This window comes from Solanum dulcamara, chromosome 8 (genome assembly GCF_947179165.1).
Source record: "Solanum dulcamara chromosome 8, daSolDulc1.2, whole genome shotgun sequence".
In the NCBI taxonomy this organism is placed as follows: domain Eukaryota; kingdom Viridiplantae; phylum Streptophyta; class Magnoliopsida; order Solanales; family Solanaceae; genus Solanum; species Solanum dulcamara.
Window position 1 is genome coordinate 77,097,565 of NC_077244.1, and position 23,821 is coordinate 77,121,385.

At 36.4% G+C, this 23,821-nt stretch overlaps 5 protein-coding genes across 5 annotated transcripts; 3 read left to right on the top strand and 2 right to left on the bottom strand.

Annotated features, from left to right (window-relative positions):
• The first annotated feature begins 242 nt into the window (after positions 1-242).
• LOC129901223 (probable NAD(P)H dehydrogenase (quinone) FQR1-like 3) lies at positions 243-3,289 on the top strand. The gene is made up of 4 exons (XM_055976348.1): positions 243-490; positions 595-688; positions 1,379-1,644; positions 2,693-3,289. Exons 1-4 carry the CDS (start codon positions 465-467, stop codon positions 2,913-2,915), a joined length of 609 nt encoding a protein of 202 aa, XP_055832323.1. The 5' UTR covers positions 243-464; the 3' UTR covers positions 2,916-3,289.
• Positions 3,290-4,985: 1,696 nt separating this feature from the next.
• On the top strand, positions 4,986-5,722 carry LOC129901341 (pleckstrin homology domain-containing protein 1). Its single transcript, XM_055976490.1, has one exon. The coding sequence runs from the start codon at positions 5,133-5,135 to the stop codon at positions 5,565-5,567; it is 435 nt and encodes a 144-aa protein (XP_055832465.1). The 5' UTR covers positions 4,986-5,132; the 3' UTR covers positions 5,568-5,722.
• A 3,161-nt stretch (positions 5,723-8,883) lies between these two features.
• Positions 8,884-11,357, top strand: LOC129901153 (pentatricopeptide repeat-containing protein At2g29760, chloroplastic). Its single transcript, XM_055976278.1, has one exon. The coding sequence runs from the start codon at positions 8,923-8,925 to the stop codon at positions 11,152-11,154; it is 2,232 nt and encodes a 743-aa protein (XP_055832253.1). The 5' UTR covers positions 8,884-8,922; the 3' UTR covers positions 11,155-11,357.
• LOC129901155 (putative receptor-like protein kinase At3g47110) lies at positions 11,311-14,241 on the bottom strand. Its single transcript, XM_055976279.1, has 2 exons — positions 12,574-14,241; positions 11,311-11,993 (listed from the first exon to the last, which is right to left on the bottom strand). Exons 1-2 carry the CDS (start codon positions 14,162-14,164, stop codon positions 11,569-11,571), a joined length of 2,016 nt encoding a protein of 671 aa, XP_055832254.1. The 5' UTR covers positions 14,165-14,241; the 3' UTR covers positions 11,311-11,568.
• LOC129900205 (putative receptor-like protein kinase At3g47110) lies at positions 14,199-19,225 on the bottom strand. The gene is made up of 3 exons (XM_055975131.1): positions 18,871-19,225; positions 14,279-15,180; positions 14,199-14,207 (listed from the first exon to the last, which is right to left on the bottom strand). The coding sequence occupies exons 1-3, from the start codon at positions 19,223-19,225 to the stop codon at positions 14,199-14,201; spliced, it is 1,266 nt and encodes a 421-aa protein (XP_055831106.1).
• Positions 19,226-23,821: the final 4,596 nt, after the last annotated feature.

Here is a 23,821-nt window from a genome sequence, read left to right on the forward strand (position 1 = left end):
GGAGAAAATTAGAATTCGTACTAATAACGTGTTCTAAAATAAATTAACTTGAAAATTTAAGAAGAAAAAAAAGTAACAGAAAATAGAGAGAGTAAAAGAGGATTTTCGTGCAAGTATTTTCTTCACCGTATTTTTTTTTCTTTGCATCAATCTTGCATATATATATATATATATATATATTTATATAGGCACAAAAAGAAAATCAAATACCAAGTAGGCAAGTGGGGTGAAAAATTACATCCAATACACAAGAAATCTAATTATGAACCACGGACACCTAGCCGATAGCTAAACAAAAGCATAAAATCTTGCCACGTGGCTGAAACTTTCGAATATCTCCGTTAACGGAAGTTAATGTACTAGGAGCTAAATCACTTGCGTGTTGAAGTGAAGGTGTTGTTAATTTGTAAGCCAATTATTTTTGGGGCAATTTTCAATTGTGGGTTAAATTTGATCATCAAACTATGGCAACAACTAAGGTGTACGTAGTGTAAGTGCTCGATTGCCTCCTTATTGAAGTATATGAATGAATTTGCAGTAACATCTCCCTTCTCTCTGTTTATCGATCTTTTGTTTTCTTAATTTGAATGGTAGGTATTACTCACTTTATGGCCATGTGGAGACTATGGCCCGAGAAATACAACGCGGAGTCAATTCGGTTAAGGGCGTCGAAGCAACACTTTGGCAGGTAATCGCTACAGCTCAGCCTAAGAGAGTTTTTTTGTTTTCGTTTCTCATCTGGTTTCCCGTAGCCAAGTGGAGCCGACTAATCTGAATTCGCACAGTATAGGGCCCGTTGGGGAAAGCGCTCCCTGCTAAGGGCTCTAAATTGAGAAGTTTGGTTAAGCAAAGAGCAACTCTTACTCCACATCCTTTGGTGGTGACTTGGAGAGTTATTAGAATTGAAGTTTCTGCTTTAGCTCTATGGGTTTCAATTTTTAGTTGGATTTTAGTTATATATACCGATTCTGACAGTGTAAAAAAAAAGATTCATTATTGATGTAGTTTATGGGGTTGTAGTAGGTCATTCACCTCATTATTAATGTTATTAGTCCATGCCTAGTATAGTCAATTATGTGTAATCCGAATGTAGGAGGTTCAGTTTAATATGTGCAAGCAGGGTAAAAACAATTTTTTGTGTGTATATAAAAATTCTTGAATCATATTCATGGAAGAGGAGCTTTTAGTAGTGGAAAAGTGATTCAAAAATTACTTTAGGTGGCAAGTTGAATCCTTGGTGTGCAAGGTCTTGCATTTTTGGGAATTCCTTGTTAGAATTCTCGGCTCCGCTGCCCACTGTAATTTGCTCTTTATTAAGTTGATAAAGGTTAGATTCTATTTATTACTAGTTCCATGAATTTGATCCATAGACACGTAGGTTCCGGAGACACTTCCTGAACGGATATTGGAGAAGATGAAGGCTCCTAAAAAGCCTGATGATGTGCCTGAGATCACGCCTGAGCAGCTCTTGGAAGCTGATGGTTTCATCTTTGGTTTCCCTTCTCGTTTTGGTGTGATGGCTGCCCAATTCAAAGCCTTTTTTGATGCCTCCCATGAGATATGGGCAACTCAAGCGTTAGCTGGTAAACCTGCTGGAATCTTTTGGAGTACTGGTTTTCATGGAGGTGGCCAAGAGCTTAGTGCGTGAGTACTTCGTTATCCATTCTTTGCTTTCTTTACTCTGTGCTCTTATTGCATTCACATATATTAATTGACTATCAGTATAGATTCTTCACTTGCATTGTATTGAGTTTTTAGGACTACTATCCTGCAAGACTTGGGACTATAGAATTTCTAGTTACCTAAGTGCTTCAACTCGGTATACGTATGAAGTTACAGCTCTTTCATTATTAACTGTATAAACAGTCTGAGGATTCGTGCTTGACGAGATCCATAGAAGTAATTTGAAATTTTTTCTAGTGGCAAGTGGATTGAAGCCTAGAATACTGTTAAGTAACCATAGTGGGGAAAGTTCATGCCTTTGCTGTTATTTCATCGAATAATTTCAAATTTCCAAAGTTTTTACATTACGTAGAGGACTCGCTCTGACACATCAAATACTTTTCACCTTACAAGAAATATAGCTGTACCGTCAACTATCCTTCTACCCCAAAAAACACAGTTTACTTAAGTATCCTTTTGCTGTCCCCTCCATTTGGAAGCTGAATTCTTTTTTAGGGATTGCAAGGGAGGAGGCGGCTTATTTGCAAGATTTTCCATCCCCTTATTCATTTTGATTTTGATATTGCATAAAAACCAAGGCCACATATAAGAACATAAGAAATCATTCACTTACGTTTCCAAAGCAGGACACATGCTTCATGAAACTGAAGTTGCGTTTAAGATCTTTGTTATTGTTGTCTCGAGAGTGACTTTTGATTCAAATGTATATTTCCAGATTGCCTTGGCTCTTACAAAGAACATGCAATACTCTTCTTTCCTTTCCTCTTTTTTTGTGGGGGGATAAGTATGCAATATTCATGTATCATTGTAAGACTAAAGGTTCAATTTCAGCATTTGGGCTGATAAACTCAAACGCAACGCAAACAGATGCATGAAGTTTCTCATGGATTGTTAAATCATTTGGAGAATACCATTTGTTGTCACTATTGTTTCGTATATTTATATCCTCTCTTTTATTGAGCGTTCTTTTGACATTTCTTTCATTGACACGAGTTCTTGTTGATTGCAGACTAACTGCCGTAACTCAGTTGGCACATCATGGCATGATATTTGTTCCTCTTGGATATACTTTTGGTAAAGGAATGTTTGAGATGGATGAGGTAAAAGGTGGATCTTCCTATGGAGCTGGAACTTATGCGGCAGATGGTTCTCGTCAACCCACAGAACTGGAACTTCAACAAGCCTTCCATCAGGGTAAATATATTGCTGAAATTACAAAGAAACTCAAGTAATTACTCACAGAACAAAGAGCAAAAAGAGGACAAAATACAATCAAGACATAATTGAGCAATCTATCACTGAAATTGGAAGTCCAGGAAGGTACACTCTGTCTACAAATGTACATTAATTGTAAAGCCTTTTAAGTCTGTAAAGAAATGCATAAATGTACCATCATTAGTGTCTTCCTTTGCTTATAGTCGGTTCGTGTTAATTGATCCTCTACCCCTACCCTGAACCCGTGAGGGTGATTGAATTGGTTGAGCAAGAGATCTCCATCAGGTTCAAAATCCTTCCATGTTTTTTTTTTGTCGAGCTCGATGCATTAAGTGCGATTTAACTCTCCTATGTGATTTGTGGGCTATTATAATGGAGCGGAGTTTACCTAGTTCAGACTCAAAGGTAGCAGCCGTGGGTTCCTTGTCATTAAAATAAATTAAAGTTGATCCTCTGCCCTGTAAATTTGTTAACTGAAATGTAAATTGATCCTCTATGTAGAATTTCATTACCTGCCAATCGGTTTTCTCCAAGAAGCCTCTGTGGCCTAATGATCCTTTTTTCTATCATATTATATACAAATTTAAAAGTGAAAATAGAACCCAATATGTTTAGTTCTAGGACACAAAAACTAAACAATTATATTTTCATGGGAAAAGACTCAAATTTAAAAGTGAAAATAGAACCCAATAGGCTCAAAAAGGCTCATATACTATTTTTGTTTCTTCTTTTTCAAAAACACCAAGAAATTCAAATTTTCAACTTCTTCAATTTTTCACGAAATCACCTTAAATTTTAATAATAGCATCCCTCCGAACTAAATATCAAAATTCAATATTTTTCAAGTTCGAATTCAACCTAACTCAATAAGACACTTAATTTTTTTTCAAAGTTTCAAAACTTTAACCTCTTTTATGGTTGAATTTTCGCCATAATTCCAAATTACTTCAAAATTTTAAACAGTCTAATTTTTTTGAAAGTTCGATGGCCAATTCTTCTAAAAATATCTGTATAGTTAAACTAAAACATTTGATTTGTCATTAAAGAGTGTGCCTAAAAAGTAAGATATGGATAGAAACTTTTTAATATACTCCATCTGTCCCACGTTTGTTTAGCATAATTTGATCAGCAAAGAACTTGAGAAGTACAGGAAATTTACCATATACTCTCCCTTTAAATTTACGTGGTAAATTTGAAGCACGGGAATCAAATTAATTAATATTTGATGTGCATTTATATTTTTTATTTTTTAAAAATAAAATTACATATATAAAAAGAACATAAAAATATAATAAATCACAAATTTTTATTACTTTAAAATATTTTAAAAGTGTTAAAAAATGATATAATTTAAAAATCTCATTTAACTCTCTAAATAATAATTAAGACACATCAAAGGAGTAACGAGATTTATTTGTCTAAAATACAAAAGTGCTGTTATTATAATGGGATCACATAGATCATATCAACCATTTAAAGAGTATCTCGTCAATAGTGAAGTGAAACTACGTGAAACTATAATATTTTGAAACAAAAAGAAAAGTATTGATCATTTTGAGACTGACAAAATGGAAATAATGCTAGCAGTTTTAAAGAGAGATTAATTCACAATATTTATGACCATAAATATATATTGACAAAATAATAAAGTACACCTCCGTTCTTCTCAAAATTATAAGATATTTTTTTTTTTGAGTCAATTTAATTATTTCTAAAGCTAAATTAAATTCGATCAATTTAATAATTTTAAAATTATCTCTGCAAAAAAATATTATAAGATTGTAATTCTTATCGTATTAATATAATAAAAAATAAATACCCCTTCCATTTCATATTAAGTGATTTTTGAGGAATTTTTTTATTGTTTAAAATAATTGAATTGTTCAAAGTTCAAGATAAATGTTTAAAACTTTTTTTATATTTATTCTTTCATTTATTGAAGTTTATATTTTTTAGAAAATAAATCATACTTACAAAGTTATAGTAGAAAGTATGATTCAAATTATATCATTGCTTCACAAATTTATTTAATATGAAATGAAAGGAGTCTATTTTAAAATGTTAATTAAAATTTACAGTACTATATTTGTAAGAGATTCGCGAATTAAATGAAGAAAAAATCTATTAGCAGTGACAGCGAAGCACAGCGATCTCTCCTCCGTCGTTCCGCCGGCGATAAATAAAGATACCAATCACAGAACTCCGCACAATTCGAAGCCCAAGAGCCATCTAAAATGGAGAGTCTATTCCGATCAGTGACCGGCGCTAACCCTAATCCCTCAGACTACGAGGAAATCGAATTCTGGTCAAACCCTGAGCGAACCGGGTGGCTCACGAAGCAAGGCGAGTATATCAAGACCTGGCGCCGTCGATGGTTCATTCTTAAACAAGGCAAGCTTCTATGGTTCAAAGACCCTTCGTCAGTAACACCCTCCGCCATTCCGCGTGGAGTTGTTTCCGTTGCCGAATGTCTCACTGTTAAAGGAGCTGAGGATGTAATCAATAAGGCTTTCGCTTTTGAGCTCTCCACAAGTCGTGACACTATGTATTTCATCGCCGATTCTGAGAAGGAGAAAGAGGAATGGATTAATTCCATTGGCCGATCGATTGTTCAGCACTCGCGGTCTGTTACCGATTCTGAAGTTGTTGATTATGATAGCAGGCCGTAGTTATCTGTGAGGTGCATGTCCTATAACTGTTCGTACTCTTATTCTGTTTCTCTTTTCATGTTGTATTCTGCAGACTCTGTAGTAACTACTGGTTCATATGAAGCTTTCATTTGGTTGTATGAGTTTATGTTCAATGAAAAAGTTTGGTTTAATCACTTGATATTTAACTTAAAGATATTTATTCTCATTCATAATTTGAATAGAGCTTAAATAGATATAGAGGATTTATAGAGCCGATCACAACTATGTTTGAGATTGAGGTGTAGTTGATTGATTTTGATTCGTAGTGTTCCTTGTGTGCAATTTGATCAAGTGTTATTGGGAAATATTTTCATTTCATTTGTAGGGAGAACTATACTATGAGATGAAGTGCGCTGGTGTGTTGGACTATGCAGAATTGATCATTCTAACTTTTCCTTTTTCATTGAGCAGAGATTAAGAGTTTGAAGATCTTTTACTTCATTAACTCTGTCAGTGTGACGGGTTTATCTGATAGGGGTGCTAATTTCACTTGTAAATGAACAGTACCTTCGTGACTATTGGCTTCTATTTCTAAGTTATCCTTTTGAAGTGTATAAAGGTGGTCTACATCAACTATATCTGGCACTGGAGAAGGGAAACTTGCAGATCACTGCACTAAAAAGGAAGAAAAAAGATGATAAGAAAACGACGAGAAAAAAGATAGACCAGTTATTTTTGTTTGAAGAAAAAGTTCCAAATAATTTATTTCAGGCTCTGTTCTCTCTTCAATATTCACCAGTAGGGCAACCTGTTATAACTTCTTGTGGTACCAAGAAACATTTCTCTTATAGTCGGTATTCCCAACTCTGCATATGAAATATTCATTTTATCCCTGAAAGTTGTGCCATACATGAAGACTTTCAGTTTCTATTAATGTCTATCCCGTTTGGACCAGAAAAATTCGTCCCTGGATTTAGTCAAGTAGCTTGTATGTGTCCCAGATTTGCATCAGCTGATGAGGTTATTCCATTTTGAGTATCAGATCATCTTGAAATGGTTCAATAGCTGGTCTCTTTCTTGTAAACAAACCCAGCAAAATGATATGTGCCTTAAACTCCCCTTGTTTTGGTGCCTCAGACTTATTCATACTCCGGAGATTTGGAAAATTATCACTTTGATTTCATGCAATAGAATGAACTGCTGCATTTGGTGGGTAAGATCTAAACAAAGGAGAAACCATTGAGCTATTTTTCTTACTTTATGTTTTTCCTTGAGAAGTTGTGTACCTCATGCCCCTTTGGTTCCCTAAATATCAGTAGAGCTGAACTGATTCATAGTGTGTACCACCTGCATGCCCTGTGGTTCCCTTTATATCAGTAGAGCTGAACTGTTTCAAAGCTTTATCTAATTCTGATCTTGAGAGGTTCTTGCAAAACAAAGTCACTTACATGGCAATGGTGACCCTGTTGAAAAAAAATTGCTTGGCTTATAGATCACAGTGATAAGCATTTTGAAGTGGCTGTGAATAGTTGTGATTATTCTCTTCTGAATGTGCCTATTGCATTTAACCCTTTATCTTTTAAATCCGCTTCAAGCTATCATGACAATCCACCAATCTTGGGGTAAACTGTCTCTATTGCTTATGTTTACTTTCATTAAGAGGAGGATATAGAAGATGTATAAAGGATTTATGTTGCCGATCTCAACTAGTTTGGGATCGAGGCACAAAGATTGATTGATTTGACCCTCGTTTAGGTGCAACAAACTGTCCTAGCTGTTGGCATGAAATCCTTGCAGTCAACAGTTGAGCAAGCAGTTCATACCATGAGAAAATAGCAATTTGAGAGGGTCTTTAGAGCTTGGCATTCAGCCATGATATTTTGGAAACCTCCGTACTGCTAGTGTCTATACCTCAACTACAACAAATGTTTCATCTCAACTGAGAGTACATTAGTATACAAATTCAATATGACCTGAACTGATCATGTTTTCTGGAGAAAGGCCACTGGTTTGTATATTGCCTAAAGATGTGATGTTTTTTTTTCCACCTTCGTAGCTCAATGCAGCAAAAGATAAACCAAAGTGAGTGCCAGAGGTAGAAAATAGATATCAACTCTATAGCTTCTGGCCTTCTTAGTATTTGAGCAGTGCATGGCTTCAACTGCAGCTCTGTTACATCTACAAGATTAGGTTACAAGCTAGCTCAAGCAGAAGTTGCCAACTGAAACTGGTAGTCTCCCCAGTAAATTTTTGGTTTCTATCTATACACTTTCTAGCTTTAAGAGCCTTTAAATTGAGGCAAAAATGCTGCCCAGCCAAAGGAGTTCTTACCCCTTTTAAACATTCAATTCGACGAGGTTTAAAACATCAGTAGTTATCCACTCTCCAAAATTGTTTCCTTCTGGGCGTTAGCATGTCAGTTTGTTGACTGATTAACAATGGAGGGAGATGGTACACAGCCAAATTGGTTATAGTTCTCCTTTTCCGTACTTTTATTTCTCTCTCTCTCTCTCTCTTTTTGGTTATGTTTTTGTACATTTCTTCAAAAATTTGAGGCCATCTTTCAACGTTATTTTGATTGATGACGCATAGTTGCTATTTTTATTTCATTTTATTTTTTCCAGAAATTTAATTTTCTTCTGTCTTTCAAAAAGTTCTCTCTCTGGCAAATGAGATGTACAAAGAACACAGCGATTAAGGAGAAAAATAGAGTCCAAGCTTAGCCTCTATTGAAACATTTGATAAATGGATAAATACATATGTTACGAAAAATAAAATAAGAACTTCTCCACAAACAAGTTTTCCACAACCACTACACCAAAGCAGGAGCTTCGTAAAAGAATATCTTCAAATCGTTGACGTTGATGATTTTAAGAAATAAAAGTATAACTATAATATAGACCTCTCGATTTTATTTATTTTTCAAACAATTTTGGAAGAGTAAAAAAGGATTAATAGGCTATGCGAGACTATAATTCGAACTTCGAAGTAGCATCCCAATCTCAATTTGACTCTTGAGAAACGAAATGTGACAAGTAAAAATGAAGGAATAAGAGTATTTAATATTAAAAAAAAAACTCATACATTTTAGAGAATTAGTGTGAAGAAAATAAAAGTGGCTATGTGGTAATATATTTATTTTTATGTATGGTCTCTACTTCAATTTGTTTAGTTTACTTTTCTTTTTAGTCAGTTTCAAAAAGAATTTGATAATTTTTTAATTGTAATTTGTCGCATGATATGTTTAAGATCTCAAAGCTAAAAAATATTATGATATATTATATATATATCTTTAATTTAAGACCATAAAAGTAAAAATTACGAACAAATTAAAATAGAAACGAGGAAGTACATATATTTCATTTTAAGGTCCAAAAGAAGTGACGAGGAGATTATGGCGACTCCATACAGTCAGGTTATTCCCCTACCACGTCACCAACACTTTCCAAAACCGAACCCGATTTCCAAAACTGTCATCAACGACCGCTATTTCGAAAATCACCCGCTAGTCTTACTCATCGATAAATGCCACAGCATCAAGCAGCTCAAACAAATTCATGCTCAAATGCTCCGTATTGGGCTTTTCTTCGACCCATTTTCAGCTAGCAAACTCATCGAAGCTTCTTCTCTATTGCATTTCTCAAGTCTTGATTATGCCCACAAAGTGTTTGATCAAATTCCTCAACCAAATCTCTTCTCTTGGAATGCGCTTATTCGTGCCTATTCTTCTAGCCAGGATCCAATTCAAAGTGCCTTGATATTTGTCAACATGCTTTGTGAGGGTCGTGAGTTTCCCAGTAAATTTACTTACCCGTTTGTGTTCAAAGCATCTGCCAAGATGAAAGCTTTTCGATTCGGGAAAGGACTTCATGGGATGGTAGTTAAAGGGAGGATTGGTCTTGATATCTTTGTTCTTAATTCTTTGATTCATTTTTATGCTGATTGTGGATGTTTGGATGCGGCATACTTGGTTTTTGAGAATATGGAGACAAGGGATGTTGTTTCTTGGAATACAATGATATTGGGTTTTGCTGAAGGGGGTTATGCAGATGAGGCGTTGAAGATGTTTCATAGGATGGGGGAGGAGAATGTGAGGCCTAACGATGTGACAATGATGGCAGTATTGTCTGCTTGTGGTAAGAAGTTGGATTTGGAGTTTGGTAGATGGGTGCATTCGTTTATCAAGAGGAATGAAATTAGGGAGAGCTTAATTTTAGATAATGCGATTCTTGATATGTATATGAAATGTGGGAGCATCGAGGATGCTGAGAGATTGTTTGGCAAGATGGGGGAGAAGGATATTGTTTCTTGGACAACTATGCTTGTTGGGTATGCAAGGGCGGGAAATTTTAATGCAGCAAGAAATGTTCTGAATACCATGCCTAGCCAGGATATTGCTGCATGGAATGCTCTTATCTCAGCTTATGAGCAAAGTGGTAAACCGAAGGAGGCTTTGTCTGTTTTCAATGAGTTGCAGCTCATCAAGAAGGCAGAACCTGATGAGGTAACACTTGTCTGTGCTCTATCTGCGTGTGCTCAGTTGGGTGCAATTGATTTAGGTGGGTGGATCCATGTGTACATAAAGAAACAAGGAATAAAGTTAAATTGTCACCTCACTACTGCATTGATCGACATGTATTCCAAGTGTGGGGATGTGGAAAAAGCACTTGAGATGTTTGATTCTGTCAACATTAGAGATGTTTTTGTATGGAGTGCTATGGTTGCTGGCTTAGCAATGCATGGGCGTGGCAAGGAAGCAATAAGTTTGTTCTTGAAAATGCAAGAACACAAGGTCAAGCCTAATTCCGTTACACTCATAAACGTATTATGTGCTTGCAGCCACTCAGGGTTGGTGGAGGAGGGGCGGGCAATCTTTAACCAAATGGAGAACGTTTATGGGATTGTGCCAGGGGTAAAACATTATGCTTGCTTAGTTGATATACTTGGCCGTGCAGGTGAACTGGAAGAAGCTCTAGAACTGATAAATAATATGCCAGTAACCCCTGGTCCATCAGTTTGGGGTGCTCTGCTTGGGGCGTGTAGATTACACAGCAATCTTGAACTAGCTGAACAAGCTTGTAACCGTTTAGTTGAGCTGGAACCTGAAAATCATGGTGCGTATGTACTTTTATCCAATATTTATGCGAAATCAGGGAAATGGGACGAGGTTTCCATGTTAAGGAAGCGTATGAGAGAATGTGGATTGAAGAAAGAACCAGGTTGTAGCTCAATTGAAGTCCACAGTATTGTTCATGAGTTTCTAGTAGGAGATAGTACTCACCCTCAGTCGCATAAAATCTATGCAAAATTGGATGAGATTGCAGCTAAACTGAAGCATGTAGGCTATGTTTCCAACAAGTCCCAGATACTGCAACTTGTTGAAGAAGAAGATATGCAGGAGCAAGTGCTAAATCTTCACAGTGAAAAGCTAGCCATGGCATTTGGACTTATCAGTGTGGCTCCATCTCAACCAATTCGTATCGTGAAGAATTTACGTGTTTGTGCAGACTGCCATGCTGTAGCCAAGCTTCTCTCCAAGCTTTATGATCGAGAACTAATATTGAGGGATCGCTACCGCTTCCATCATTTTAAAGAGGGGAATTGCTCATGTAAGGACTACTGGTGAGTGTTAAAATTTACTTCATAGTGCTATAGAGAGAGGATGCTACTTTTTAATTTATTGCCTCCCTATGGAACTAATAGATCAGGTAGGACGTGCTGATGATTGCAGATATGTTGTTAATTAGCATGTAGATGAAACATGATGTAGACTAGACACACCAAGATAGGAATTGCAATATAAAGCCACCAAGGTTATTTATTTATTTCGCTTAGTCTACTTTAAAAAACTGTCAAACATGGGTAATTGTTAACTTTTCTGAGTAACATAATAGTCATGTTGACACAAAGAGAAACAAGAAAAGAAAAGTACCAATGAAGGCAAAGCTATAGCATAGGTCAATTGTATCTTTACCCTGAACAGATCTCTATTCATGTGGAAGAGGAGGTCAAATAAGTCCAATTACAAACCTTAACCGCATTATGATTCACCTTTTCTTGAGATCTCCACTTTCTCTGAATGATCTAAAATTCTGCTCAATTTGTCTCTGATGGAAATGAGATTCAAAATAACTTGACCCATGTTTATTCTGGCTTGTGGAGTTTCCACTGAACAAGCAACACCAGCAGTAAGAATAGAAACCAAGCATTCAACAAGTTTGTCTGTGAAGTCACTTCTGCAGCTGAGTATATCCATTAGATCCCCTGGCTCTTTCTCGTACAAAGCAGATTGATCTACAACATCCATCACTTGACCGGGCAATGCCTGCTTAACAAAACTATGAAGAGTTTCGTTGTCCTCAAATAGTTCACTGGTTGGTCTTCGTCCTGTGAAAATCTCCAATAGAAGAACCCCAAAGCTATAGACATCTCCTTGACTTGATACCTGACCACCCATGCCATATTCTGAAAAATTTGATGCATCAGAGAAGGTGTTCCATAGTAATATTAGAGATCCTAAGCATTTGTCAAAAATGCCTAAGCAACACAGATCACTTGTATCGATTTTCCAATAGAGAATTACTAGTTATGTTAAATGCCCTAAAAAGCTGAAACCTCCTTTTCAGGTCCTTCGAAAAACTATGACTAGTCAGGAATTATTTGAGAGAAGAGACGTGAGGATCGTCTAAGATTCTTAGAATTGAACTCATTGTACTTTTGAAATTATGGGTTCAATATATGATATTTGTTGAAATTTAACTAGTTTTTCCACTTAGATATTATTCAGTGTCGAAAATACTAGATTTGGTTGAATCCATTAAACTAAGGCTGCCTCTGCCTCTGGCTGTAAGTATCAATTGCGCAAAATCAGGAGGTAGAGATCTGCAAAGGTAACGGATGCTTGGGGCTTAGGACAAGGAGCATGTAGAGTCTCTCAAGGAAGTATGTAATTGCAGAATTAAATTGTTAATATGTTATGGTCTTTATGGAGAAAAAAATGAGGTTCAGACAATATTTAGACTAAGATCTCCACAATAATATTTACCTGGAGCAGCATAACCTACTGTGCCTTTAATCCCACTTGAGCTGAACTGATTTACATAAGCATTTTGACCCGAGTCAGACAGGAACTTTGCCAAACCAAAGTCGCTAACAAGAGCAGTCAGATCATTGTCCAATAGAACATTGCTTGGCTTAAGATCACAGTGTACAATAGATGTATGGCATTGACTGTGAAGATAATGCAATGCTGAAGCTACATCTATTGTGATGTTTAGTCTGTGTAAGATACTCAATCTCTTCTGCAGCATCTGTTCCTCCTTCGGGTGCAACCACTCGTCTAGGCTCCCATTTTCCATAAATGGGTAAACAAGAGCTTTGAATTCATTGCCATCAAAATCAACACTTGAGCAAACAGTTGAGATTCTCACCAGGTTTCGGTGCCTGATGTTCCTCAAGGCTTCACATTCAGCCAAAAAGCTTTTCGAAGCACCCTTTTTTTCAAGTTTTACTACCTTTACTGCAATAATTGTTCCTTCTGGAGAAAGATTTCCTCTGTAAACCAAGCCAAAACTTCCTGATCCTATCAAGTTATTTGAAGAGAACCCACCAGTTGCATTTAAGAGATCTTCATAGGAAACTTTGGTGTATCCTTCCCTGAATAAAGATGCTGAGCTAGGCCTATGCTTCACCTTTTTCACGTAGCAATATGAAACTAGCAGCAACAAAGTTAAACATGCAGCAATTGTACCCAGTGCCAGTACCAAAATGAGGGAAATGTGCTTCTTGGATCTTTTATTTGCATGCTTGAGACATGGATGCAAATGCAGCTCTTTGATTCCCCCACAAAGATTCAAATTTCCCATCACTTGAATTCTACTTGCATCAGTAAAAACACCTTGAACTGGCACCTCTCCATCAAGGTGGTTAAATGACAAATTGAGGTTCTGTAAAAAATCATGCTTGGTGATACTCCCAGGAATGTTGCCTGACAAGTTATTACGTGAAAGATCAAGATACTGAATGTTTTTCAAATCAGTCAGTGGAGGAATTGTTCCTTCAAAGAGGTTTCCTTGCAGGTAGAGTATTTCAAGGGATGAACAGCTCTCCAGTGAGTGTGGAATTTCACCAGACAGTTTGTTGTTCGATATGTCAAGTGCAGCAAGATTGGTCAGGTTACCTATTTCAACAGGCAAGGGACCACTCAAAGAGTTGTAAGACATATTAAGGAATACCGAAAGGGAGGAGAGTGCAACGACTTGTTTGGGTATACTACCACTGAGTTTATTCTGAGAGATGTCTAAGTTTTGGAGAGATGTACAATTTCCTAAACTTGAAGGTATGGTTCCTTCCAAGCTATTGTCTTGCAAATAAATGTACAGCAATCCTCTAATGTTTCCCAAGGAAGAGGGGATATTTCCTGTCAACTGATTTGATTCCATCTCCAGCTTTTTCAAGTTTGATAACATTCCAATAGAATCAGGAATGCTACCATTGATAAGAGTTCCTTCGATGCTAAGCATATCCAAGTTGACAAGGTTGGAGATCTCTCTAGGTATGGTTCCACTTATCTTGTTGTCTCCAATCAGTAGCTTTGTCAAAGTTGTCGAGAGATTAGTTATAGAGTAAGGCAACATACCTCCAAATTTGTTGTTTGCAATGTCCAGGAACTCAAGCTTTCTGCAATTGGTTAATGAATTTATGAAATTTAGATCATCAGGTGCACCACTTCCAAGCTGGTTATTGAGAACATTAAGCCATAAGAGATTCTTGAGGTTTCCAAAACTCAATGGTATATTTCCCGTGAAATTGTTTATAGGAATATCAAGCCGCAGAAGACCTGAACAATTGGACAATGAAGCTGGTATTGAACCAGTGAAGTAATTGTTTGCCAAATACAGTCTCTGAAGATTTGGGAAGGCAAGGCCAATATCTGGTCTAAGACTGCCTCTGAACTTGTTAAATGACAAGCTTATAAGTTGAAGGGATGAAAGATTGTAGAGTGCAGGGGGAAACTCTCCGGAAAGAGAGTTCACTGACACACCTAACTCAATCAAGCTTCTCATATTGACAATTGTTTCAGGTAATTCACCTTCCAAGTCATTGTAGGAAATGTAAAGCTCTGTTAGAGATGTAAGATTTCCAATAGAATCTGGAACATTTCCTGTGAGATTGTTGTTCTTGAGGTACAACATTTCCAGCTTTGTCAATGAACCAAGTTCAGTAGGAATGTGTCCTTCAAGGATATTATGGTCTAGAACAAGGTTAACAACGTTAGCGCAACGAGACAGGGTAAACGGGATTTCACCTCCCAAGAAGTTGAAGCTTAAGTTCATGGTTTGAAGTCTGATCAATTGGCCAAGATCTGGAGGGATTAGACCATGAAAGGAGTTATCCGAGATGTCAAGAATTCGAAGAAATGAAAGATTGCCAATGCTAGGTGATATAGTGCCAGCCAATCTATGGCCTTTGAGATCTAAAGAAATGACCCTTTGATGTTTATGGCCACATGTAACACCAGCCCATTGGCAGACATTGAGAGTGGCATTCCAAGAATCCATGAGTCCTTGTGGATCTTCAGTTATTTTGGACTTAAGATCAAGTAATGCAAATTTGTCTGTCTGATTCCCAAGTATGCCTGCTGAAGCACACTCTGGAAAAGATAAGTATAGGAACATGAAGAGAATAATATGGAATGACAGAAAAATGAGAGAGCTTGAATCAACAAAAGTAGTTTGAAGCTCCATTTGGGGATTGAGAAGGTTAGGAGATATGTGAGAAGGGAATACTACTGAGTGAAATTTGATTCTGCCATTTATATTGAGTTCACTATTCCTTATGTGGGGTACCAAAATGTTTGAAAAAAGGGGCTTAAAGTTGTACACACAGGTAGTGTACAAAGTCTTTCACACACTATCAGTGCAGTTTAATCTATTATATCATGTTAAATATCATATTTATGGGGTTATCAATAATTATATATTATAGACATTTGCATGTAATTATCTTATAAGTGACATGATCATGTAGTTATTTTTGACTCAATGAGTGCATACAACTTAAATCTCAAAAGAAAAAATGATGAGAAGCAAAAGGACATGACTCTGGAATTGACAACAGAGGCGAAAACTTACTTTTTCAAGTCAAAGTCAAAGTCGGGTAGACTAAGATGAAGTTTATTTTACAGTTGTCCGTCCCTTAGCCTAGTCTATATCCATAGCTGACGCAACTCCGTACCGACGCCTCACTACTACTTTCATTTTTGGAATGGAATAATATCGATTCATACAGAAGAAAGAGCTAACTTTCTTTATTATTATGTAAGATTAGAAGGTGCAAAATGAATGAGCCCGTTTGGATGGGCTTTAAGTTGGTCAAAACCAACTTAAAATCCCTTTTTAGCTTTTGGATGTGTTTGCCTAATGCTAACTTTAAGCCATAAAGTTCTTAAAGTCAGTCAAAAATGAAAAGTTAGGATTCCTAACTTTTTTTTTCTAAGTGCTTAAAGTCATTTTCTTTGACCATAGAAATTACTTTTATATCCCTTATATTTTAATTAAATTCTCAAACTACCCTTTTTATTCTTTTAATCCTAAAATTCACATAATTTTCCTTATTTAAGCATTTTTATCCAAACACTCAACTGCTTATTTATAAAAATAACTTTCAGCACTTCAAAGTTTTAAAAACACTTCATACATAAAAATTATTTTTTTTAAGCCCATCCAAACGGGCTCATAATGTTCAAGAGTCGTGGACATGGTTACTCATTTGTGCTAGTGAAAGGTAATAGATATTTCGTAGAATTAGTCAAAATGCAGATGAAAATTTACCAATCAAACATGGTACCATCTCTTGAGTCAAAGTGTAAGTAATGACTTTAAGTGTTCGACAAATATTGACCTGTATAGGTAAACGGCTCTTCCTTTAAGAGAAAGGAAAACAACAAAGAGTTTCTTATTTGTTTGTCTCGACTTTTTATGTCCAAGGAATGGTATTGATAGCTAATGGAATTCAGTACATCTTTGAATAATGAGATGAGTAATGACTAATCAGTTGACATTTGACTTGAGAAACTGAACTTCCCTCATCTCTATGCCACATAATTGAATCCCACCAGAGACGCTTTGTTTTTTCTTTTAAATTTGTTCTAAAAGAAATTAAAGGATTTGCTAAAAAAGTTTATCCAAGAATTTTACGATTTAATACTAATTCAATTAATATATGATATTAAAAAAGAGCAGTCCGGTGCACTAAAGCTTTCGCTATGCGCAGGATTCGGAAAAAGGTCCGACCACAAGGGTTTATTGAATTAATATATGATATTGTTATTATTTAATTAATACTATATTTTCACCTCAATTTTATAATTTAATTTTAATGTATAATAGTGTAGTGCAAATATCAAGTATGATGTTGAAAAAAGAATTTTTGAAGTCGACGAACGTAAAACCAACTAATTGATGAACGATGGTGACGTATTGGAGGCATATGACTTTGAAGGCTTTTTATTGTCTCATTTCCCGGCGTTGCTTTTTTTTTTTTTTATCTTTCCTTATGAAAATAAGAATTCATATAGGGTGTTAGGTACAAGGATGTTTTTTAATTTTTTCATATTAGATTGATTAAATATTTTAGAAAATATTTATATTATTTTTTTTAAAAAAATGAGAAAAAAAACTTTTCTAATGAAAGTTGAGAAAACATTGGAGATACTATTGTTTCTAGTACTGAAATTCCTATAAAAATGAAAAATGCTCTACCGTTTGAACTATTGATTTACGTAATTGATTATAAGTTCTATTAATGACATTCCACATTGATTATATTCTTCCACCCTCTGACGTAACTCTTTTCATCTCAACCCTCTCCCCACCACCATATACCCCTACTTCCCATAATATTTATTCAAATTATATACAAATATTTTTAAAATAATATTTTTACTTATTTATCAAATATAAAAAATAAATAAAAAACTTACTTATGTTCTAAAAGAAAAATCCAAGAAATCATTTTCCTTCCCACCGAACACACACAGGGTTACAAAAAACACCCCTTACCAATGGAACAAGCTCCATTCATTACAAATCGAATGAATTCAGTTTAAGATTACAAAGATATTGTTAGGAAAGAGGATTCCAAGGTATCCAACCTCAAATTAAAGTGTGAAAAAGGGGCTTAAAGTTATACACACTAGTAGTGTACAAATTCTTTCACACTATCAACATAATTTAACCTATTATATCAAGGTTAGATATCAATAAAAACTCATCATAAATACTTGCATATAATTGTCTTATAAGTCATGACATGATTGTGTAATTATTTTGACACAATCAATGTTAGCAGATACTCCATTTCAAAATAAGTGAATTGTTGAGGCAATGCACACCTATTAAGAAAAAAAAGTTTAAGACATAAATTGAACACCACTTTTCAATTTTGCCCTTTTAGTTTATTCTCAAATTATTCTTAAAATTATAAATAATTCAAAGTAAAATCATAAATATGAATAATTAACTCTAGCTCTTAAAATTATCACCTAGAAAATGCAAATGAGGAATAAAAATGAAAAAAATTTCCAACAACTGTCTTGAACTTTGAATAATTCACTTATAATATTTCATAGTATGTATCGAAATACGGGTAAGTTGATCTGAATATTGGGATTATAATAAGAAAAGGTTCTAGATCTTCTAATTAATCAATCTTGGTACCATCTCTTTGAGTCAAAGTATGGCCAATGACATGAAGTGTTTGGAAAATATAGACTTGTATAGGTAAGCGGTCTTCCTTTAAGAGAAAGGAAAATAACACAGAGTGACATATATTTTTGTATCAGTTTTTTATGTCCAAGTAATGGACGTAGCCGATGGATTTCACAGGATCTTTGAATAATGAGATGAGTAATGACTTATGAGTTGACATTTGACTTAAGAAAGTGAACTTCCCTCATTCTATGGCACCTAATTGAATCCCACTAGAGGCGTTTTTTTAAAAAAATATTATTATTATTTGTTCTAAAAATAAATAAATTAAAAGGCTTTTCTAGAAGGACAAGTTTATCTAAGAATTTTGCATGTTACGATTTAATACTAATTCAATGTTACGATTTAATACTAATTCAATTAATATATGATACTGTTATTATTCAATTATAGTTAATTAATACTATATTTTTCACCTCAATTTTATACAATTTAATTTTAATACTAAACGAGTTACATGTTCAACAACTCAAACATTGTATACTAAATCAATTAGTTAAAAGCTAGTTGATTTATGTTAAGTTGTATACTATTGAAGTTCTTTGAATATTAGATTTTATGTGATGATCCACCATAACGTCTATGTCTTGGCTGAAACGACATTAAAGCCTCAATAAAATCAACTTCTTCCATGTCAGGGAACAACTTCTTTGCAAAATAGAGTTCAGTATAAGCTAATTGCCATAACATGAAGTTGCTAACTCTTTGCTCTCCACTTGTTCGAATTAACAAATCTGATTCAGGAAATTGGGCACAACGAGTTTCCAGTTCTTGTTCAAAGAGGCCCTGGTCGATGTCTTGTACAGCTAAATGTCCATTATTTACTTTACTGGCAATCCTTTTGGTTGCTCGTAATATATCATGTCGTCCACTATAATTGATTGCTATCATAACATGCAAGCCGAAGCCTTGACAGACTTTAGGCATGATAGGCATGACAAAAGTAAGGGAAAAGAAACAAAGAGTAGTCATGCCAAAGATGTAGCAGGGGTAAGGAGCAATACCCTCCCACCAAGAGCCATGATGCCAACAAGTCCGATGACAGGAAGTTCAGACGACAGGGCTATGCCGAGAAGAAGAAGCAGACCACGAAGGGTAGCGGCTGCTATATATATGGAGGTCCTCACGGCTATTCTAGGTGCCTGGAGATGAAGAACCTTGGTGCCATATTGGGGAGCGAAAGGATAAGGAAGTGGACCAAGGGCAGAGTTCAGGCACGTCCCAGTTAGAGGCATGATTGGGCTTCATAGTCTTACTCAAGAAACTATGACAGTTACAGATTACTATACTAACCTAAGAGGGTGTGGAATGAGTTTGATTCGATCATGTCATGCCTAAGGTGTTCTTGTGCTGAATCAAAAAAGTTCCAAGAGCACTTTGAATACCAGAGATTACTTAAATTTCTTATGGGATTAAATAAGTCATATTCAGTTGCTAGAGTTCAAATACTGATGCAGACTCCAATTCTCAGCTTAAACAAAGCCTACTCTCTGATAGTAGATCATGAAAGCCAAACAAACTTGGCAAGTGCAGGTCATGAAAATGTCATTCCTAAAATTGTTGAAAGCACTGCTCTATTAAACAAAAATGGTGGATGTGGTCCTAATCAGGGCCATTAACCAAGAGGTGATGGTAAGTCAGGAAGAGGACACTATGATAACTAATTCAAGCCACCAAAGTCTCAAAAACCACTTCTTGTGTGTGAATTCTATGGTTACAGGGGACATACTAAGGAATAATGTTTCAAAGTGAAAGGCTATCCAGTTGGATGGAAGTTAAAGAAGAAGAGTGGAAACACCTGCTTCAATTCCTATGCAAATCAGGTTGAGGCTACTCAGTTTGTAGGTACATAACCTACTGCCAACACAACTACACCTGCAACACACAGGATCAGTACCATCAGATCATGCAGATGCTGGCCAAAGGAGGTGAAAATGAAGGAGAACACTTAGCTAAAGGAGCTACTGCAGGTAGTGTTCTATCTACTTTAGTGTCTAAATATGTAGATAAAAGATGGATAGTTTATACTGCAGCCACAAGTCATATGACCTTTAAGATTGAGCTACTAGATAAATGTCACACAATACCACAATCTAAGAGGAGACAAGTTCTTTTACCTACTGGGAATGTTATGTCAGTCTCACATATTGGTAGTACACATATCCTTGGTGATCAACTTATTGGCAATGTTCTGTTTGTCCCTGACTTCAAATGCAATCTCATGTTTGTGTCACAACTCACCAAAGATCTCAAGTGTATGACAACTTTCTTTCCGGACTTCTGTATTTTTCAGGATCTTTTCAGTGGTCAGGTCAAGGGGATTGGTAAAGAGGATCAAGGTCTCTACATTCTGAAGGAAGGTGTTCTGAAGGTAGCTCTCAATAGTGTTACACCTCAACCCACAAGTATAGCTTCTGCTCTTTCTGCAAGGAGTAGTGTCAACTCAGTTGGTAGTTCTACCCCAGCTTCTCTATGGAATAAAAGACTAGGTCATGCATAGATATAATAAATAAATCCTCCAGTATTGATGTTTTAGACAATGAGCACTCTGCTTGTACTGTTTGCCCACTTGCTAAGAAAACTAAACTTCATTTTCCTGTAAGTTCTCATATTTCAAATGCAGTATTTGAGTTGGTTCATTGTGATATTTGGGGTCCCTATAGGGTAACTACTCATAATGGGATGAAGTACTTTGTGACTGTGGTAGATGATTATTCTAGATTTACTTGGGTATTTCTTATAGCCTCTAAGTCAGATGCCATAGTGGTGTTAAGAGATTTTTTCACACAGGTTCATAATTTATTCTCCACAACTGTTAAGATACCAACAACAACAACAACAACAACTCAGTGAAATCCCATATCGTGGGGTCTAGGGAGGGTAGAGTGTACGCAGACCTGACTCCTACCAATGTAGGACGGCTGTTTCCGAAAGACCCTCGGCTCAATAAAAGCATAGAAAAAGGTCAGACAAGAATATTAGAGTAAATAAGTAGATGACGAAAACGGTCCAAACAATAGTATAATCAAAGCACAAAAAATAGTAGATATTATTAGATAATAACATAAATACCATAAATAACATTCATCAGAGTACAAGAAATCATAGTGCGTTAATAGGCCTACGAATAAGGGAGAATAAAACCACTATGTACTAGCCTTCTACCCTAATGTGTGTCCTCCACACCCTCCTATCTAGGGTCATGTCCTCGGTAAGTCATAAATGCGTCATGTCCTGTCTGATCACCTCTCCCCAATATTTCTTCGGCCTACCCCTACCTCTTCTGAAACCATCCATGGCCAACCTCTCACATCTCCGCACTGGTGCATCTGGGACTCTCCTCTTCACATGTCCAAACCATCTCAGTCGCGTTTCCCACATCTTGTCTTCCACCGAGGCCACTCCTACCTTTTCTTGAATAGCCTCATTTCTAATCCTGTCACTCCTGGTATGCCCACACATCCATCTCAACATTCTCATCTCGGCAACCTTCATCTTTTGCACGTGGGAGACCTTAACTGGCCAACACTCTGCCCCATATAACATAGCTGGTCTAACGACCACTTTGTAGAACTTGCCCTTAAGTTGTGGTGGCACCTTCTTGTCACATAACACACCGGAGGCGAGCCTCCATTTCATCCATCCTGCCCCAATACGGTGTGTGACATCCTCGTCGATCTCTCCGCTGTCTTGCATGATAGAACCAAGGTACTTAAAACTACTTCTCTTTTGGATGGCTTGGTCCCCGAGCCTAACTTCCGCGCCAACCTCTTGAGGTGTCTCACTGAACTTGCACTCTAGGTACTCTGTCTTGGTCCTACTCAGCTTAAACCCCTTAGACTCCAAGGTGCGTCTCCAATCTTCCAGCTTAGCGTTAACTCCGCTACGAGTCTCATCGATGAGGACTATGTCGTCCGCAAAAAGCATACACCATGGCACCTCACCTTGAATTTGTCGCGTCAATCCATCCATCACCAAGGCAAATAGGAACGGGCTAAGAGCTGATCCTTGATGCAACCCCATCAACAACTGTTAAGATACCGAGAATTGATAATGGGAGTGAATTCTTTAGTACTGCATTTCACACAATGGTATCTACCCTTGGAATCCTCCATCAAAGTACTTGTGTATATACCCCTAAACATAATGGTGTTGCTGAGAGGAAGCATAGAACTATCTTAAAGATGGACAGGACACTCAGGTTCCAATCTTCTGTTCCCTTAAGATTCTGGGGTGAGTGTGTCACCACTGCAATATATCTTCTCAATAGAATTTCCTCACAACTTCTTCACTATAAGACTCCATTTGAGATACTTCATTTGCATCCTCCTTCCTTAGATTACATTAGGATCTTTGGTTGTCTTTTCTATGTTACATGTCCAAAAATTCTTGACAAATTTTCTCCTAGAGCTATACCAGCTGTTCTCATGGGCTACTCCTCCTCTCAGAATAGCTACCTGCTATATGATTTGAACTCTAAGTCCTTCTTTGTTAATAGACATGTTGTGTTTAAAGAAGATGTCTTTCCTTTCAAGGATGTGCAAGTTTCTTCTGATCCTATCTTTCTAGTACTCACACTTGTAGATTCTTCTCCTACACCTCCTGCACACCTAGACTCGAGTTCCATTCAACCATCTTCTTCTTCTCCTCTTGAAGCACCTCTTGATCAACCTTAGTCTCAACCTCTCTCTACTTCTATTAACTCTCCTAATATATCTCTGCCTCTACTTGCTCCTGTCCCTTCTAGGAAATCCTCTAGATCTAGTAAGCCTCCATCTTGGCTTCAAGACTTTGTTACCAAACCCAAAAGCAACTCTTGTTCTTTTCCTATTGCTGATCACATGTCTTATGCTCATCTTTCTCCATCTTATAGCACATGTCTAGCTGCATAGTCAGCCATTACAGAACCAACTTCTTATAAGGCTGCCTTTTTTTATCCTCAGTGGGTTCAGGCCATGCAGTTGGAGATTGATGCTTTAGAAGCTAATCATACCCGATCCTTAGTTGATTTACCACCTAGCAAGAGACTTATTGGCTGTAAGTGAGTGTACAAAATCAAATATAAATCCACAAATGAGGTGGAAAGATTGAAATCTAGGCTAGTTGCCAAAGGCTTTAATCAACAAGAAGGCTTAGACTACAGTGACACCTTTAGTCTAGTAGCAAAAATGGTCACTGTGAGAGCAATTTTGGCTCTTGATACTTCTAGAGGGTGGTTTATCCATTAAATGAATGTCCACAATGCCTTTGTCAATAGGGATTTATTAGAGGAGGTGTACATGTCTATTCCAGATGGCTTTGCTAGATAGGGGGAGAATAGTACTAAGGTCTGCAAATTTTATAAGTCATTGTATGGACTCAAACAAACCCCTAGGTAGTGGAACTTAAAGTTAACTGAGTCCTTGTTGATCATGACTACTTATTGTTCACTAGGCAAGTTGATAGTGATATACTTATTGTGCTAGTTTATGTGGATGACTTATTGGTCACTGGTAGCAACACAAGTTTTGTAGATTATACAAA